The sequence below is a fragment of the Pezoporus flaviventris genome, unplaced genomic scaffold, assembly GCF_033815535.1.
Source record: "Pezoporus flaviventris isolate CSIRO_AGI_PZ_B2104156 unplaced genomic scaffold, CSIRO_AGI_Pfla_v1 ptg000055l, whole genome shotgun sequence".
Lineage (NCBI taxonomy): Eukaryota > Metazoa > Chordata > Aves > Psittaciformes > Psittacidae > Pezoporus > Pezoporus flaviventris.
The window spans coordinates 2119150-2139094 of record NW_026892603.1 but is presented as its reverse complement, the minus strand read 5'-3'; the positions used below and the strand labels follow the sequence as shown (position 1 = coordinate 2139094).

Genomic DNA, 19945 nt, shown 5'->3' with positions numbered 1-19945 from the left:
AGTGTCCCTACCTGACTGTTCCTGCTCTGTACTATGCTGATTCATCCAATAGGGAATGGCAGAGAAGCAGGTACAACAAGGAAATTGGTATGTCAGTGGGGGAGCAGAGGTTTGGCAAACAGTGCAGATCCACTTCTTACCCTATTGTGCCTCACATGCAACCCCAGTAGCAGCCATCCTTAGCAAAACAGTTGCAGTTTAACAGCCCTGTGGCTGGCTGGCTGAGATTTCTTGCCAGATGGTTTTCTTTACTTAGATTGAAACTAGCTTAAGTCTGTTAGCTTCATATTGGTGGCTCTGTCTTGCACAGGCTGCAAGAGTGGTCACTGAAATGGCTGGGAGGTTGCTACCGGGAGTTGTCAGTATCAGTTGTCATGGGCTATTTTTTGATCTCAAGTGGTGCTCCTGTGCTGTAGGAGTTCTGCTTAGTGTAAGAGTGGTTTTATCATTGCTGAATGAAGGCTGTTCCCAAGGCACTAGCTAACCCAACTTGACAAGTTTTAAAATAGTGTTCATATGGTGTTAATTGGCTTATTTGTATTACATACAGGATTATGTTTTACTAGCTAAGTGTGGGATGTAGGATTCTTACTCATCCCTGAAGAAATAATTCCTTGAGCTAGCTGCTTACACAGCTCATGCTTGTTTCACAGCACTCACACTCACTTCTTAGGGGCATCTTGGTGTATTGAAGCAATTGGGGCTGCCAGTGGGCATATCTCACGTGACTGACATTAAGACTTACGCTATGCACACTTAGAGTGACTTCAGCCAGTGTCTCACCTCCTTTTGTAAAACAAGACCAGGGAGCTCCCCCTTTTCTCCAGGGAGAGGATTATGACAGCGGATCTGTCATGGTCTGCACCCTGCTTGGGAGGGCTGGTGGGAACTGCTGGGAGTGGGCACTGTGAAACAGGTTAGCTCCCTGAGGTATAATTTTAAGCTCTTCAGAGATTTAGGAATAATGGTTATACTTGAGCCATTTTTCTCTGGCTTTCCATACTAACCATTAACTAGAACATTATATAAGAAGAAATAACTGTCTTCCAGTATGATCAAATGGTGCATTGTTTTACAGCTTTTGGCATAGCCTTATGGTGTCCTTTTCCTAATCCACCTCTCTCTTTCTCTCTCTCTCAAGTTCAAATGTAAACTTCAAATAAAGTTGATGTTGCTTTCTTCTTAGTTGCTCTTCCTTTTTAGCTTGATTATTTTATGATAGGAGACCCCAGTGCTTCTGCAGGTTTTGACTGAATTTTGTGGTTTTGCAGCATGCTTTAATAGTAAAATAAATAAAAAAACTAAAATTAACATGAGTATAAAATTATATATAGATTTATAGAGATATAAGTATAAATCTAACAAAATTTCAAGAATTTAACTTTTAAGGGTACTTACCAAATAATATTACTTTGAAGTCGATTACTCATTTCAATGGCACACAGAGACATGGCAGAATTATGTTATGGCCAAAACAGTGTTTTGAGAAGAAACCCTAATAGGTTTGTGTTTTTATTCTATTCTTTTATGGTGGTGTAAGCTACAGATCCCAAAAAGCCTAAGAACATACTGTGCTAGCAATTACAGGTATTTCAATGCATTAATCATTTTACTCTGCAGCTCCAGTAGCATGTTGATACTTTCGTACTCAAGAGACTGTGGTCAGTCAGTCCCTGGCGCTCAAGGTTGGGCTAAGGACTGAAACCGCAATCATTTAGCAGGAAGTTTATGCTGGTTCAGGCTGTGCTTTGGAATATTGGGTAGCCTACTGTGGAAAAGGAAACCACAGGGAAGGGATGAAAACAGCTCTGCGTGCCCTTGCCAATATATACCACTGGTTCGATAACCCTACTAGCAAAGTTTCATTGTGGAAAGAGGGACCAGCAGCTGTTACATAGTTGAAAGTCATATCTGGAGGTGATGGCGAAGAGCTTATATAGAGCACGGGAAGGGAGCAAAATGCACAGTATCTGTTCAAAAAACACTCAAAAAAATCTGATTTTCATTCCATAATCTCCTTAAATATGGTTGTGTTTGGAGCAGGTATTTTTGCCACAGTTCATTTACTCTTTTTACTGCCTGTGTTGTAGTCCTCTGTATTCTTTCAGAAGGTTTATATGTATTTGAACTTGTCTTTTTCCTGAAAGTGTTTCAGCATGAAATAGGACATAGGTGGTTTAGCTTGAGCAGAAAAATAATGAGTATACTAACTATGCACAGAGTGAATTTGTGAAAAGTGGATTCCTTTAATCTAGCTGTTTGGGATTTTTTAGAAAGTACAATATATCATCTTAAAAATACTTTACCATGGAGGCCAATGTGTTACAGGAAGGAAGAAGTGCTTGTGATCCAATGTAACAATAATAGGTGAGCGGACAATCATTTATCATGAAATATTTGCAGATGTTTCGTGAAAGAAGGTCAGTTTTGATATTTGTATATGAATGGTAAATTTGAAACTGTTTATCATGTAATACAATTATCTCCAGTCATTCATTTTGTCTTAAACACCTTTTTACTTTCTTCTCTTCTTCTTGGCAAGTTCATGGTAGGATCAGTAGGTCTTGAAAGGCTAACTGCATTAATGCCTGTCTTTGAAGGTTTGGGGTTTTTTTTTCCTTCTGGAAACAATACTGTACATATATTATAGAAATCAGTCTTGCTTTCTTGAGGTAAGGTTATGTCTTTCTACCCTTTGTTAATATGATTCTCATTTAGAAACAGGAACTGTGAAATGTGCTGAGGAATAAATAGGTCTCTTCTAAGAGTAGACATTGTCAGAGAAGAGCAAAGGAAGTGAATTGTGTGAATTGTTAGAACCAAGTAATGTTTATTTCAGAAAAAAAAGGCACTCTTCTCAGGTCAGAATGGCCTTGGCTTTATAAGTAAGTTAGTTTTCTCTCTCTTTATGATGGTGGCAGTTTCTGCAGATGGGAGGTTGCAGAAGATATCTATTTGAGTGTATCCACCAGCTTAATGTCAAAATTGAAAAAGCCAGCAGAGTTCTGAGCCTGGGTGAGCACTGAATTGAAGCTTCTGTCATGTGAGCCTGCCTGGAGTTATCAGGACCATCTCGTTGCTGTAGCAATGCTCTGAACTCAGAAACATATGGAGATGAAAACACACATGCGGAAAACATGCCCTGTGAGGTCTCAGCAGAAGGCATTATTTAAAGGGATGGAAAGTTTAGTAGGTAATTTTCCATCTAGTCTCCCTCTTTCATTTAAGAGAAAGATGATCAGCAGGTCCACACTGGAAAGGCAGAAAATAACTCTGAAGAGGGTGAGCACTGCTATGAGATCTCAGAAATGAAACAAGTGAGCACTGGTTTCTACCTGCTGTGCTCTGGAGTAGTTCCATGTGGGCAGCTGTTTTCAGGAACCCACTGAATTCTGATCTTTTGTGTAGTTTGCACACAGATGCTTTCTTAGGACGTTTGGACTCTAGCAGATAACTCTGTATTTAGCTGCAGGATTTTCACTCGGTTCTGGAAATCTGGAGTCTTTAGCCAGATTGCCAAGTGATTGGCAGGTTTTTCTGTGTGTCTTCAAATGGTTGCAAAAGGCCATCATTGAATGAAAGTCATAAGGTACTGTTTTGATGGGGTTTTTTTTTAGGATTTGAATGGCAGAAGGGATGAAATTTATTGAATTTTCTATTATTTAATTTAGTGTGGTATTAAACTGTGTATCTGAATACTTATGTTGTGTCTTTTGGCTGGCATAGAGGAATCAAAAGCTGAATATGATGCCAGACATCATTTCCAGTCAAAAATTACACTTTGCAATAAGATAAATTTTAAGTGGCTGGCAGCAAAAATTGCATCAGGTGGTTCAAATGATCCCTAAAGTTTTTTTTGTTAACTGTTCACTGTAATAGTTTGGCCCTGTCAACAGAAAGGGTGATTAATCCCACCCTGTAACATGGGTGAGATCTTCACCTTATGCCGTAATAACATGGTGTCAGTATAAATATATTTGCACAATATTGTATCATATATTACCATAGGCCATATGTGTGTGTGTGTATATATATATAAAATAAATATATATATTTGTCATAGACTAACAAAGAATCCTTGGTCTGCTTGTTCCAAGGAGTGCCGGATACACAGTTGTTCAGCCTTGTGACCACAAGTCATGCAGCTTTATGGTATTTGATTTCCATACCTTTTTAGAGATGGGCGATAATTATAGCATGGCACTGTCTGAAGTCAGCCTCCTTGTAATTAGTGGTAATACCTCAGCAACTTCATCCCAGTCTGCAACTAGTCTCCTCTTTATCAGTGTCCTCCAAGATGAGGTGAAGCCAGCTGCATAAGATGGTGCAAGTTCTGGAAATGGATTTTTTAAGGGGATAGTAGAGAGTGACATTTGGTCATTTCCCATTTTTTAAGATCATATGCTAGTTAATTATTGTCTTTGCTGTGAAAGTTGAGCCATTCATTTTACCTGTGAAATGAAAAGGCACTTGAGGTAAATCCTTGAGAAGCCCTTTTGCATCTGTGTTGATTATCAGTTGCCTTTTTCGTTTTTTTCTCTGGCAAATGTAGATGTGATTGGAAATGAAATGGAATTCTGTGTGTGCATAAGCGACCACTTTCTGAACCAAGAGCTAATCAGTCTGTTGATCTGGGGCTCTGAGTTGTGGAGAAAGTGAAAGGTAATAGTACTGGGTATCAGCTTGGCTTTATGGTGTTTCGTCAGGTACACAGCTCTCAACTGACAGAGTAGTACTCGCATACTTGGAATGAGTGAAATCAATGACATCTCCATTGTCTGTCTGTATTTCCAGATCTCCTTTCCTTCAGGTAGCCTGACCCTTGGTCATTATCTTTATATTTGTGATGTGTCGAGACCCTATTTTTCCTGTACTTTCTGCAATGCTTCTGTCCACAACATTGAGTAGTTAGTGGATGTGTAGATTTTGTGGTAGTTCTAGGAAATGGTGGTTTATGTTGGTAAGGGAAAGTCAGCTTCATGCGATATATTAATCACTGTCCTGGGTTCAGCAGTAGCAGTCATTTTTCTTCTTCAGTTCCTAAGACATTGCATAAAACATGCTTTTTGGATAAGCATGGTCTCAGCATTCATTTAATGGATTAAACTTTACAGTCAGCAGAGAGAGTGCTGGGCTAGGGTTGGCTACAGCGAAATCCATAAAGTGTAGAAATTTCAGCTCAGGGATTCACTATCACATCTTAGTTAAGGGAAGAAAACCAAACACAAGCATATTTAAAATCAGTGTAAATAACCTCATCAGCCAAAACAAATTCCTGTTTCTTAGCAGCATGATTCTAAGTAACATAAATGTGCATGGCATAAATATAAAAAGCCATGGAAAATTTAGTTGTACTTTCTGGGTGTATCAGAAATTATTTACATTTTGTTTTTAATTCTTTAATGTGTTTCATTCTAATGTTTTCAATAAACTACAACTACTGAAAATCACTTCCTGGTAGCCTTTAAAATACTTTTGAGTAAGTAAGAAAGAGGAAACCTCAAAATTAGTCAGATTACTGCTGTCAAGAAGAATTTTTAAACTTCTGAGAAAGAGAATGAGCGATACTGAACAAGATAACCTAGTAAAGGATGCTGCTGCTGCAACTAAGATTCTCTGTTGAAAATTTCAGGATCCAGTGCATTGGTAAGGTTCCAGGCTAAATTCCAGTTTGTCTCTTGTTAAAGTGAACACGTTAGTGACTTTTGTGTGGTACCAAGATCTCTTGGTGCTTTGCCTTAAAATCAGTATTACAGCCTTTCCATGGCAAACTTTTAAGTAGTTGTGGTACCTTCTCCCAGTGCTTAATATGCAATGCCTGATGCAAGAATCCAATAACATTGTTATTGCTGTCTCACTGATCACAAAAAGTTCTGCTTAAATTGCAAAAACTGAGTGCTTACTGTCGTGTTGCCTCTTGTATTGCAGAATTTTAGTTTGTAATGATATTTCCAGACAGGTTCAAAAGCTCAGTCAATAGGACTAAATGTGCTTCTTATTGCGATGTGCTAAGATTTGTTCATCTTAAGTCTGATGAGAGGGAACTTCTACTCTGGATGATTAACGTGGTAAGTGGGGGCTGGGGGTTTCAATATGACTTGGATTTATTTAAATGATTAGGCTGAGATTCTCAAAGGACCCAAAGAGTTTCTTGAAGAGTAATTTTGAGTGCTTGGCTCCATTCAAGCAGTCAGTCTAGTGTGCGTAGGCCTGATCTGCAGATTTCTAAAACGCAAGTTTGAAATTTTAAGAGTTCCCACTCATATTTGTAGGCTTAATAGGAAGTCTAATTTCTGGGAAAGCTTGCTTGAGAAAGAAATGCTCTTTTGAAACTGAGGAAATGCCCACTGGCTTGATTGCATGTCAGATGAGTTGAGATGAAGAGAAACAACCAACCCACTAATAGAAAATGGATCTACTGAAACATGGAAACACAAACAAAGGGTAATAACTTTTGGATTTTCAGTTTTCTGAATTGTGCTTGCTAAGTGGCATGAGAATTGTGTAGCATTTTTCTGTGGTTGTTGTTTCTTTCATTAATTTCTTTAATTTCTGAAATGTTACAGAATGCAGAACCATTTTTTCAGTATTTATTTAGAAAAATAATAATGGAAAATACCTCCAGGTATTGTATTGAGAAAGTTGCCATCATCTTAACAATTACTATAGTTTGCTTTTCCAATGCTGACAAATTACCAAGATGAGTGTTTGGCAGAGTGATTAGAAATGTTGATTTCTTCCCTGTACTCACTATCATAAGTCCATAACTCTACTTGCTGATAAGGTGACTAAATCACAAATAAATGGAAGAAAACCTGTTGAATTTACAGTTTTGAGTTCAGCCATCGTATGTCTGAAAGACTTACAAGTCTGGTAGTGACTTGAAATCAAATGAAGAAAGAGTAGTTAATTGGCTAAAGATATGAATATCATTCTGATAATGCCATTACCTTTAAATCCTTAAAATCTTATTAATCTGAATCCATACATGAAAAGTATAGCAATAGGAATTTTATTAATGAACATTTAAAGCAAAAAAGGTGATTTTCTTATCTCAGTGAACAATTAAGCATTATGTTGGGAATCTATATATCTGGATATAAACTATGTTATTTGTTAGTGATTTGTTCCCTTCTCAGTGCTTTTTCTGTTCATTCTAATTTCTGAGTTGACATGAAAGAACAGATTGACTCCCTCTGGTGGCTGAAGTCATGTCTCTGCAGCTCAGAGGGAGCCTTGCCGAGATCTCTTGAGTCTGGAGGGCACAAAGCATGAATAATACCTTTTAACTTTAGTGTTACATCATTATAAAAAAACAGCGATAGCTTTTCTTTCTGTCATACAGGATGCAATGTTAGTGGTAAGTTGCTTTTGCTGTATGAAATCTTTTGAATTTAGGGCAGATATTTACAGCACATGTTTTCAAGGAATCAAAGTAGGTAGTCAAAATAAAGTAAGTGTAGATATGTACCCAGTAGGATTAAAATAATTTACTGTGGTGAAAAGGGAGAAATAGGAAAGGAGGAATTTAGATAGAAAGTAGTGTGATAGTGATGATGCTAATTATGTCACAGAATTACATTAATAAGATGTTAAATACCTAGCTTAGGATTTTTTTTTTTTCAGCTCAAGAGCATTGTCTGATTTTAGAAGTAAACATCTAAAAATTTACCTTCACCAGGACACCCTTTTGGGAAAGTCCTGCAATATTTAGATTACAGCTGTGAACCTTAAATGTCTGTCTCCTATTTTCAAATAATTCTTCCAAATCCCAAATGGCAAAATATGAGAGACTTTTTTTGATTGCTTGCTGCAAATTATTATGGTTTGTACCTGTATGTTATAAAGCCACAAATGTCTTCACAGTAATGAGACAAAAATATAAGAAAGCATCACAGAAGATTGGCATTTCCTTGCTTGTGTATTCATAATACGTTTTGTATATTTTATATAATCTTTATTACTGGAGTGCCTGCCTTATGTAATGTCTTAGTAATGAAAATGAAGCCATCTGCATGGTAGTCAAGGTTGTTCCCTGAAAGACATTTCTGTCTAAAGCAGACAATAGATTAAATCAAGACCTTAAAAACCTCCACAGCCCTTTCATCAAGATGAGAGGGATCTTCCTCAGGAGCTCCTCCTTACTTTTATTAGAGCAGCCCATATTCTCTGCCCATGGATGTTGTTACCCGTCCAACTTTGGGGCTTGACCCGTGTATAATATTGCCATCAGCTGTATTGCCATTGTTTGTCCCTTTTCATATCCTGCCACTCCTAATTCAGTTCTGCAGTCTAATAAACTCTATCCTTTTTCCTTTGCTTTGCATCATCATTGGGGCCATATCTTTCCCTTTTAGTTTCCCTGCCTTACCCATGCATACTGTAATCTCTGTGCATGCGTGCATTACACTATGCATGCTGTAATCTCTTCTGCTCCTAGGTATCAGTAATCCAACTTGTGGACTTCTGAAAAGTGGCAAACCAGTCACCTAGTATTATTTATTCATTTTACTTCAATCACTGTACAAATATAGTAGGTGTTCTATGTGACCAAAGGAAGACAGATTCTGCTGAGTATGCTGCAGTCCAAGGCAACGTGGTACAAAGGGGAGCAGAATAAGAAAAAATATATAATGCAAAGAAGCACATTTTTGCTAATAAACATCTGGAATTGTTAATTTTGCACGGGTTACATGAGAGTTTTATTTCTGAGTTAACATAGTTAGTAGTATTGTATTGCCAGACTCTGGCTGACATCTCATTTGCTTTCTCATTAGAAAGATTCTTTAAGAGGTATAATTATCCTTTTGTTGGGTTTTCCCCCTCCTCTGTTTGAGATTTCAGTTCTGTCTTCCCTTTTTCTGTACGTGTGATCAAAACCATTTTTAAGCCCATGCTTGTCAAAGTTCAGGATGTTCCATCAATATTTACTAAAACATTGGAATGATAGAAGGTCTTTCTTGATTTCCTGGGTATAATGGAGAGGTTGTGAGCTTTGTAAGTTATATGTACATTATAGGTTTTGTTCTTCAGTAAAAAAAAGGAAACAGAAACCCTTAAATATCGTAGCATCTTGGGGAGCGCATAAAGCTTCAAGAATAAAAAAAAAAACAGACCCCTAGGAACTGGAAAATATTCTTTTCGATGCACCTTAGGCGTTAGTCATCTTTTTCCCTAAAATACAAAGCTGACAGCAGTTCCTTGAAAGATGTGCACTGTATGTTGTCTTCTAAGGGTTTCATTTGGAGTACTGGCTGTCACACTCCTGGAATAGCAAAGCTATATGGGGGTACTTGTTCAGCAAACCTCCACACACTGTCTGATTTGCCTGGAGCATGCTGCCTTATGACACTTCAGGACATACCTGCTGTCATCCCCAAATGGTTTACCTTTGATATCCTGACTTCAAGCAAGAGATTTTTTCCCCTCTCCTTTTTCTCTGTGTCATCCACTTGAGATTAGAATAGTGGTATCCCTACAGCTGGGAGTTACTCAGCAAGTTCTAAATTTGACATTGCCACCAACATCCCTGCAGCATTTGCAGGTTGAGAAAAGATGAAAGAAAAGTAGGTGAAGATCATCTGTTCAGGATGTATTTGGTATCACTCATAGTGATCTCCAGTTGTCTCTGAGTGGGGGATGAGGCAAAGCCAGTAGCAGGTTACTGGAACCCCTCATGGTGCCCTCTCAGTCATCCTTAGCAACCTGGGGGACTTCTGTCTTTTAATGTGTAATAATAGTGACATAATTACAAACGTATTGGCTTTCTCATATGTATGTCGCATCTATCATTATACCTGTTTTAAAAAGGGTGAGAGGAGTCCATCATATCATGTCTGCTCCTTGATATTTCTTAACATTTCCAGATATGATTTAAGAATTATGCATGCATCAGATTTATATCACATGTGCTTTCATTATAATTAATTAATTTTAAGGCTTTTATGAACTGACCAGCTGATAGTGATAAACTAGCACCCACTGATTTGAAGTCATACCTTCTTAGTTCTGCAACCACTACGTGGTGCTGCCACCAAATCAAACCTTGTTTGACATCTTCAATATAATCTTGCTAACAGTAGTATTGATTTGTGCACAGAACATACACAGCCAAAAGAATGCTATTTTACATTCTACCCTGTCATTTCTTGTGCATGCATGCCATGGGGTGGGTACATTGTGATCAAATAGGTTAACCCAATACCATGTATGAACAGCATAATTAACACTGGTATGTTATCAGTATTTAATACTGTCACTGCTGTGTCACAGACTGAAACTGAGAAGAAAATGATATAAAAATTGCACATTTTAAACTTTATGTTAATTTATCTTTGTCCTGGTTTTATCTCGCTTGCAGAATTAGTATCTAGAATTTAGGATATTTGGATTCCTTATATCAAAATAGAATTTTGTGGAAAGTGAAAATATGCCTGTGTGCTGATGGGTGTAGAGAACATGTATGTAAGAGTTCTCCTAACCAAAATATAAATGAAGTCAGAAACCCAACTATAGCTCAGCTTGGATTTCTTGATAACAGATCATCCCAGGTTTGAGTTTAAGTGTCTAACATTCTGATGTGATTTACCGGGCACATTTGTGTTTATTCCTGTGACGGAAGTGATTGGCCTGATGTTTTCATGAACTCTGGCAAGCTCGTAAGTGGATCTTTTGCTCATCTATTCAGTAGAGAAGAAACAGTGAACACTATAATATTTACAAACTTCTTGGCTATAACAAATTAGATGGCATTTATGTTTGTGTTTGTTATGACTGTTTAACTCAAAAGGCTATTTGCAGTGAAGGAATCTGATTTTCATAAATCAGTATATAAAGCCTTTGATTTTTTACAAAAGCCAGCTAGCTGTAACTTCAGTGTTGGTATTTCAAGGCCTCTCACTGATATTTTAGAAGTTTGTGGTTGTTTGAGCTTCCTTTCCAGGCCCTGGGGAAATAAGAGAATGGTAAATCAAAGCCCAGATCGCTGTTTGCATTTATTTTACTTCTCATTATTACACGTGTGCAAACACTTAAAAGAAATAGGGAAAAGTTATAATGATAAGATCATTTTTATAGAACAAAGGGGAACACATTTCTAGTCTAATTTATTACACTTCTCCTTATTACTATAAACTCAATTGAGTGCCTCATCAAGTTTGACAGTTCACTTATGTTTCTAATTCAGTCATAGTACTGTTTAAAATAATTACTTAGTCTTAAAGGATAATCCAAGAGAATAACTGTAAAGTATTTTTTCTGATCTGAAATGTCCTAATTTCTTGTGTTTTTCCTTCCCAAGTGAGGAAGCTTTATAACTACAAATTGCAGTCGAGTACTTAACTGCCGTAAAATGTCATCATGTTGCCTTTGAGAAAAAATATATCTGATTTGCATTTGCTGTCTTCTTTCTTCTTTACTTGCATGTGACCAAAATCCAGAGTATGATTGAAGGTTTATAATTGGTATTTTAAAATATTTAAAAACATTAAGTGAAATCTAAGCAACACTTTTTTTTTTTAGCTTGGATGCGTCTTTAGTGTAATTGTGAGAGTGGAGAAAAAATTCTGCTGGTTTTAAATACTGGAAAATATTTTTATAAGTGTCATCCTAAATGCGGGTGATTTTATCCCCATATTAACATGAGATGCTCTCAAGGCTGTCTTCTTTCACTCCTATACTCCTGAGAGAGATTCTTCATCAAGCTTCTCAGGTGGCATTAAGATGCTTTGTGTATATTGAAGTTAACAGAGGAATGACAGATTATGCCATCTGAGAATTGAGGTACAAGATTTTAGCCACCAGAGCTGGGATGATAAAAGCATCCTGTGGGATGTACCCTGACCCTTCACAGTTTATTGATCATCTGACTCATGCTTCTGATGTCACGAGTTATTCTTAAAATCCTCATCTTCTTGCTCCTGAAGCTTGCCAGGCATGCCTTGCTGTGGCATAGCTTCCCCAGAAAACCATGAGCCGCCTCTTCTCTGGGGAATGGACTCTGGATTAGGGTATTTTTCTGTGGGTTTGAACGTTGAACAACAGCTGTGTGTTTTTCATGCCAGACTCCATAGTAGTAGTCATAGCTATTCAAACCCACATTGCTCACTTAGTTTCCCAGCACCCTCACAATGGACACATTTCTCCTCTGTTGGCTATTTACAGTGTGGCCTCTCTGACACCTTATAGGTATGCCAGGGCTGCTCTTAGATTACAGAATGAGCAATGCTCCTGTAATGCTGCTTCTTGGTAGAGAAAGCTCAGAAGTTTTAACTCCTTTTCATGTGCTCAATCTCTGGGTGGCTGCTTGTGTGCTGTTGCTTGGCCAGTCCTTTTCTGCCCCATGTCCTGCAAGTTACTTTGTGTCTCACCTGCCACCAGAGTAACTGTCTTAGCCTCTGTTCTTTATTCCTGCAACTTTCAGCCTCCTATGGTACTTAATTTTTTAATCTTTTCAAAGACTTTTTAAATCTATGTTCATAGACACTGATCAGAAACATTTAGATCTCCTTTCTGTAAATTCTGTAGTGCTCTGATTATATCATGATTGACTCATGGCTAATCCTGATAAAAAGGAAGTTTTTTTCACTTTCTTTGAATGAAGAAACCAAATGGAGGCAATTTCTTTTATATAAAAATGTGTGAAACTGTTCTGGTTTGTTTTCATTTTATGAAAAGCATATGAAAACTATGAAAAGTACTGTGCAAGTTAGTAATAACTTTAGGTGGGCTCTGTTTTGTCGAGCAGAGTTCAAAAGAGTACCACTAGTATAAACAGTTCTCCCATTCTCTCTTTTCTTTGTAATATTTCACCAAGTTGATGCCTGGGGTAAGGTGTGGCCATTTCTTGGCAGAATGATTCTTCCAGATTTTACTTGGTTTGGTGTGGTTTCAGGAATATGCTTTTATTGCCTAATACTGGAGTTGCTGGTTGGAGGACCTTGTCATCTGTCTCTTGTCACATGTAATTTTAATTTAGCATTCCAAATTTTATAGTCCTCCTTGCTCACTTCATAAAACTTAATGGCTTCTCCAGTAAAAGGCTGCCTTGGATGGCCAAGGCGGGAGAAAGACCCTTGCTGGCTTCACACCATGTTCTCTCTCCAGCCGTTTTTATTGTCCCAGCCCAACAGCCTAACTTGAGAAATGCCTTTGGGAAAGAGTTAGCTTGAATCCCTGAAGTCCTAGCAAATTCACACAGTTTCTTTAATGTAAGAATTGTCAGTGTCCTAAGTGCAATATTCTGGTAAGCAAGTCTACTAGAATTCTTCGTCGTTGCATCTCAAATAATGAGTGGTGACTGTTCAGCTGGTTTCGGCATACCTTAAGTTCCTGTTTTTAGAGATGGCATAAGTGTCTTCAAAGAAAGGTAACTGTCAATAAGAACCGATTGCCTCTCTTGGGATATGATGTTAAGAAAGTGTGCTGTTGGAAGATTTGTGTATTCTAATATACCAGAAGTTGAAAGTAGTCACGAGAAACAAAGCTTTGAAATGTCACCTCTCAGTGGAAGACTTACAGTTTTTCAGCTATTTCCATTTTAAGAAATGGTTTCCAAAAGCAAAGCCTCAGGGTTAAACCAAGCTCTTCTGCCTCTTTTCATATGTGCTTCAAGCATCTAAATCTACTCAACAAGCATGCTGTTTTGCAAGTATCTTATTTTCTTTCCACAAAATGTCAAAAGCACTGCGGGAAGTGCCATCTATGGATTATAATTGATATGGCTGCTCTTCTGAGCCTATTTTTGTTGTTGTGTTTGAAGATAAAGGCAATCGAGTATTTATAGGAAAAATAAATACATATGCCTTTTTCAGTGTGTTGTAGCTGAAAATTAAATATTTTCCTGCTCAAATTTTGGCATGTTTCCTGGAATCACCAAGTTTTCAGTAACGTTTTTAGTTAATATTCTACAGCCTACTTTGTATTCACTGCAGATGACAAGAGCTCAAAGAGCTTGTCTTTATTTAACCTTAGAGAGGAATCCCTGGCTTGCTGTGTAGTTGACAGAGCTGTAGGGAAGGATCTGCTCCAGACCGCAGTGGGGAATAGTACCTACTACAGCCTTCCTCCAGTGGTGATACTGGAAATCCTGCAAAACAAGGCTCCTTAAAGTGAAGTTAGTCTTCATCAAGTTCTGATTAATATTTTCTTCATTATCCATTCTTTTCCTCCTTTGGCTAATGTCTTGACAAGTCCTTTTGCTATAGTCTTGCATCCCACTGCTTCTCATGATGTTTGGAAGTTGAGGGAACTTATTAGAGCATTCCTTTCTTACTGAAAAATACATATATCTGTTGGGGGGGGGGGGGGGGGAGGGGTGAAAAAAAACATGAAAAGCCCTGATGAGAATAAACATCCTGCATCACCTTTGCTCTTTTGAGACTTAAAATTGCATTGGGGTAGTGGTGGGGGGAAAGATGCTTCAGCTGAAAGTCAAAGCTTTTAAAGACATTGATTCTCTTCTCCATTACACATTTTTCACACTGATGTAGCTCCACAAGGCTGCTTTTGTCTCTTACTTGTCAGCTGATAACAAGTAAGGAGAATGTAAATGTCCTGTGGCATTAGGACCGCCTAACAGACAGTAGCAAACAATTTGGTTTCATTGATGGTTTTATAGTTCCTTTAGAGTAATTTCATTGATGAGGTTGACTATTCAGCCAACTTTTAGCTATTACAGTTCTAAGACAGTAGTTACCCCCAGAAATTAGTATTCTCTATGTCAGCAGTTATTAGTAGCATTGGGGGGGGTGGGGGTAACCTTATTGCTCGCAGTAGTTATGCCAGGAAATAAATGCTTGTCTTTATTTGTCAGTAAACATTGGCATTTAAGTGACATTAGAGATCATGTATTGATTTCTGTGGATTCAATCTAGAGCTACCATAATATTTATTTTCTCCCATGTTAAGGGTTAAGGTAAAGTTGAACTCAATGAAATAGATATTCCAGAACCAGATTTATTGTCTGAGTGTGTAAAAATTCTTGAAAATGTGAATCTCACCAGTCTGAGCCTGCCTTCAGTTGTACGTTTTACTAATAGCGGAAGGGAATATCCATTGTTGGAAAAAACTGGATGCCAACCCTCATGCAAAGTGCTCTGAAAATGAAGAAGTGGGATGTTCATCAGAGATAGGAAGTATAATTAGCCTGAATCAACATGCAGACTTGTAGGGGTGGATTTGTAGCCAGTATCTGTGGAAAAAAATGCAGTGCAAACACTATTCTGAACCAAACCATGCAGGGTTTAGTTTGCAAACACTATTGCAAACCAGACCCTGCAGGGTTTGCCGAGCTCCAGTTACTGTTACTTCTTCTAGTAAGTCTTATTATCCTGTCACAGAAGATGTAAGAAAATCCATCTCTCCACTTTAAACATGATAAGCCTTTGTCACCTACAGCACAATTAATGTTAAAAATAGAGCGCTGATGATAAGATTGTGACTTGCAGGCAATGAGGCATTGTCCAAGTACCAGAGACTTATCTGGAGGGCCAGTCAGCCTACATGGTTTGCTGTCAATTTGCTGATTGCCATTTCTCTCTGAGTTTGATGAAATATTCATGTCTTTGCTCTGCTCTCTGCAAGCACTATTGATTTCTTGTATAAACGTGGCTATATTTAGTCTAGACAACTGGAATGTGGATTGCTGCTGAATAAATGGGATGAAAGGCTGGGGGTTTGCCTGTCCACTTCTCTTGGTTTATGGCAATTATTTATAATCACAAGTAGTTTTCGTAAGTTAAAGGTGATTTTTTATAATTCAGTGATTAGTCTCAGAACAAAAGTAAGCACCTAGATACAATCATTCTGTTGGGATAGCAGGTTAATAAGGCAAATTATGCTCTAAGGTTTACAATAACAGTGACTAGGATAAAAATAAAAAAAAAAGAACCAAAACCACCCAGAAAGTTTTATGTTTTGATTTTTTTTTTTTTAATAAGAATATGATCGGTAGAAGAGATTGGTGTCTCGTCTCTTGTGTTATAAATCTATAATAAAACAAAACAAAAATATTTGATCCTACAGTTACAGTTCAGTTGTTCATTTTGCTGCAGTTTCAACTTTTGCTGCTGCGATTTTACTGCTTGCTAGAATATTTCTGTTTCATTTTGGTCTTCTCCTTGAAAACAGATACAGTGGTAGCAGAGCAAAAGGAGAAAATATGCTTTAAATCTTGTTCTCTAGTCGTTTCCAACAGCATGTTTGTTTTCAGTTAATAATCTTACTTTCCAGAGAAGATAGGAGAGCAAGAGTGGATGTGTTTGTGTTCCACTGTCCTCTCGTGGATGGAATCAGAACTGCTGAGCTTCAGCGGAGACCCTCAGCTACTATTTATTTTGGTCTTGTAGAAATGTTACTTGCTAGTTTTTTTGTTCTTTTGAAACAGATAAAGCTACACTCTGTCTTCATTTGGTGTGAAAACCTGAGCTTTACAAGTATTGTATTGAAAATCATCAAATCTCTCTCTTATGCTGCTATTTAGTTCCTTTGATTTAAATAGATAGAAGGAAACAGGATTCTTCATTAAGGACTTTAATGCTGGATTAACAATGTATTCCCTTGCTGCAACAAATTGCAATAATTCAAGACATTTTTATTTTCGTACAGTATATAGTGTATTATGTCTAAGCCAAGCATGGTGTTTCCTTTCCAAAAAGCTGTATTAAAACTTCTTGGTTTGTGTCAAATTATTTTTTTATTTCCTAATTTTATATGTGTTGTTCCTATGTATATTTACATGCAGTAGCTCTGTCACATTGGGTAGCTATTCATGTTCAACACCATCCTCAGAAAATCTACATGCTGGCTTTGGAAAATCTCTTGCAATGCAGTGCAAACTGGAAGGTTGTCATCTTACACTGAAGGTGTGCCCTGACTGTTTATTGTGAGGCATTAATAATACCTAGGAGATTCTCACTAAATATTGCTCTGTTAGTCTGCGACATGGTTTTAGAACTGGGTTATTTGTTAGTCTGCTTAGCAGGATATTAATCAGGCAGTATTTTATGCAGAGGATGGTAAAAAGATGATAAGATCATTTGTAAAATCTCCAGTTGCTAGTAGGAATGTCTGAAGTTTGCATTGCCTTAGTATTTTGTTAGGTCTATACATTGAAGAAGTCTTTGATTTAAATTGATCTTTTCCCCAGGGGGAATGATCTCTGTTCTCATTCTCCAGTTATATATGTGTATGTTTTGTTGTTTTCTTCCCACAGTGGATGTGAAGCCAGAGGTTGCCGTGGCATTAGAGCCTATCTCACCATTAGACTTGCGAACTGACCTCAGGATGATGGTTCCCATGGTGGACCCAATTATGCGTGAAAAGCAGCTACAGCAGGAACTACTTCTGATCCAGCAGCAGCAGCAAATTCAGAAACAGCTGCTGATTGCAGAATTTCAGAAGCAGCATGAAAACCTGACCCGCCAGCATCAGGCCCAGCTCCAGGAGCACATTAAGGTAGCAACATTTTTCATTTATCCCTTGCTTATCTGCAAACTGAATATGCTTAGACAGGCATGAAAAGGGAACATGCCTGAAAGGCTGGCTGTGACTGAGAGCTGGTGTTTGAGTGCTTCTTTCTCTGCTTTTGGGTGATAAAAGCCTTTTCAAGCAAAACTGCTAGCACTTACCAGTGAGTTGCTAACAGCAGACCAAGGCAGTACTATGAGAACCATCAAGCTCATGAAGCCACCATGTTTTCAGAAAATCAAACCACCTATTTTGCAAACCTGTTTTTTCAGCCAGACTTCAATATGGCTTTCTTTCCTGTATGTGCAGTTTTTGAGTATATTAAGAGACTGCTTTTTTTGAGCTACTGTTTGAGTTTTTGACCACAAATCAGATTGATGGGCAAGTGCATAATATCTGCATTTGTAAAATGGAGGCAGGCCCTGAAAGTGTTGTGTTTTCACTCTTCTCTGGGCTGCCTCTCATAATATGTAGAAAGTAAATGATTTATGGGATTACATGCGCTATAGTAGGATTGCTATAATGGATTTTGACTGTGAATTTATGATCTTGCCCTTCTTTTCATTTTTTCCTTCTGATCTACTTGTCGTTATGCTACTGTGCTGATTCCACCCAGTGGAGCTGACAAATGCAGCAGAGAACAGCAGCCAGAGTTGGGTCATGCACTGGCAAAGAACCTTGTGAAGTTTCCAGGCATTTTTGCCAAAAGAGAAAGAAGTGAAACCAGAGCATCAGGCTGCTACCTGACATTAGAGTTCATTTTAGTGACAGCCAGTAATGCACTATCCTGCTTCAGAGACTGGGGAAAGTCAGTTAAGAGGTGAACAGAAGTGTAAGCCCAAAATCAGGCACTGTTACTCAGTTATTCGGGGGGGGGGGGGGGGTGGGGGGTGGGGGGTGGGATGTTTTAGCCAAGAGTGACCAGGAAAACAGTGCAAACTGCTCTTATGTCTTTTTGTTCTGTGCAAGTTACAACAGGAACTCCTAGCCATTAAACAACAGCAAGAACTCATTGAAAAAGAGCAGAAACTGGAGCAGCAGAGACAAGAGCAGGAGCTGGAGAGGCATCGCAGGGAACAACAGCTCCCTCCCCTCCGAGGCAAAGAAAGAGGCCGAGAAAGTAAGAGTCAATGTACCATGAATTCTAAGAAGAAATTATTCTGTTTCCCTTTGCTTTCACCCAGACAAAATGGACCACGAACAGGAGCCTGAAGCAAGCCTGTTACTGTGTAAAATAGGCAACTAGAGAAGTCGAGGCTGTGCTTGCAGAAAAGCAGGGCCATGTCCTGCACCCACAGAAACTCATAGTTGGTGTATGTGCAGACTTGGCTGAATGCAGGAGAGCACATTTTGACAGACCCGTGTATATGCCTCTCAAGAGTCTGTCTCATTTTATAAGGAGGGAATCTGAAAGCCTAAAGCTTCACATGAGAACTTCTTTCTGTAGAGGTTATTTCCCAATGCAGAAAGTACTACAAAAACCAAAACAAACAAAAAAAGAAATTACATACTAAATCAAATGTTGTTTCAAGGTTGGAAATATAAAATATTTAAGAATATCTTTGGCTGAAACTTTTTAGCACTTTTGCTAGTACTTTTTCAAACTACCTTATGTTTGGTTTTGATGCCTAAAAGTTATTTTTAGTTCATACACTGCTCTAAGATAAATGACAAAGTGTGCTGCTGGGATTTGGTGATCACTAGAGGGAGACACATACAAATAATTCTCCTTATTGAGGTCAGTTTAAAAATCAGGTTGAAGTACATCATGAAGGTATTCAAAATGAAGCTGCCGTGAGCAGATATTGTTACTTGCCCTGCTAAATGTCCTCAAGAATTAACTGACAAAGAAGCAGGAAATAAACTGTACATTATACTCCTGCCTCTTTTACTTGGGTGGAAAAATGTAGCGGTTCAGTTGTAGGTGTGCCGTATTGTAGGCTTTAGAAATTAAGGTGCCTATGGTGCTTCTAGTACTTTGGTGAATAATGAATACTTGGAAACATTACCAACCCAGCAGTGGAAGGGTGGCAGAAACTACAGGAATAAAAGTTTCCTGTAAGTGGTATGAAAAATCAGCCTCCATATGAAAGTTTGGCTTTACTAGTGCTCCCACCAAAGGAGGAGCAGTGAAATTAGCGGTTTCCATCTTAGTTTGCCTTTCTGGGTGGCTGTTCAGTATGTAGCAGCCAGCCGAGCAGCACTTGTGACCCCCAGGCCCAGTCCCAGTGTTTGCATTGCTGCTGTTCTACTTAATGAGTAGAGGAGGGAATGAAGGTGTGGGGAGGGGAGTTGGGTCTGAAGCTGAAGGGTAATAGAGGTATTTTATAGGAACTAGGTCACAGGGGCACATGCTCACCAGCTAGCTGTGCTGTGTCAGGGTCGAGTAACCAAATATTTACAGTATCAATATGCCTTGGTGATGCCATTTTGAAAGAGATTTTTTTTTCTTCCCTTTTTTGTCAGTGTTTACGGAAAG

General features: G+C 38.3%; 1 protein-coding gene across 3 annotated transcripts in view; it reads left to right on the top strand.

The window, feature by feature from the left end:
• HDAC9 (histone deacetylase 9) overlaps positions 1 to 19945 on the top strand; it is a 385460-nt gene that overhangs the window by 146859 nt on the left and 218656 nt on the right. For 2 of the 3 annotated variants that reach the window (XM_061469205.1, XM_061469206.1), the window contains exons 3-4: positions 17213 to 17454; positions 18436 to 18586. In XM_061469205.1, coding sequence (XP_061325189.1) covers positions 17213 to 17454; positions 18436 to 18586 — 393 coding nt within the window. The remainder of the gene's footprint in view (positions 1 to 17212; positions 17455 to 18435; positions 18587 to 19945) is intronic. The other variant, XM_061469208.1, reaches the window with a different exon arrangement.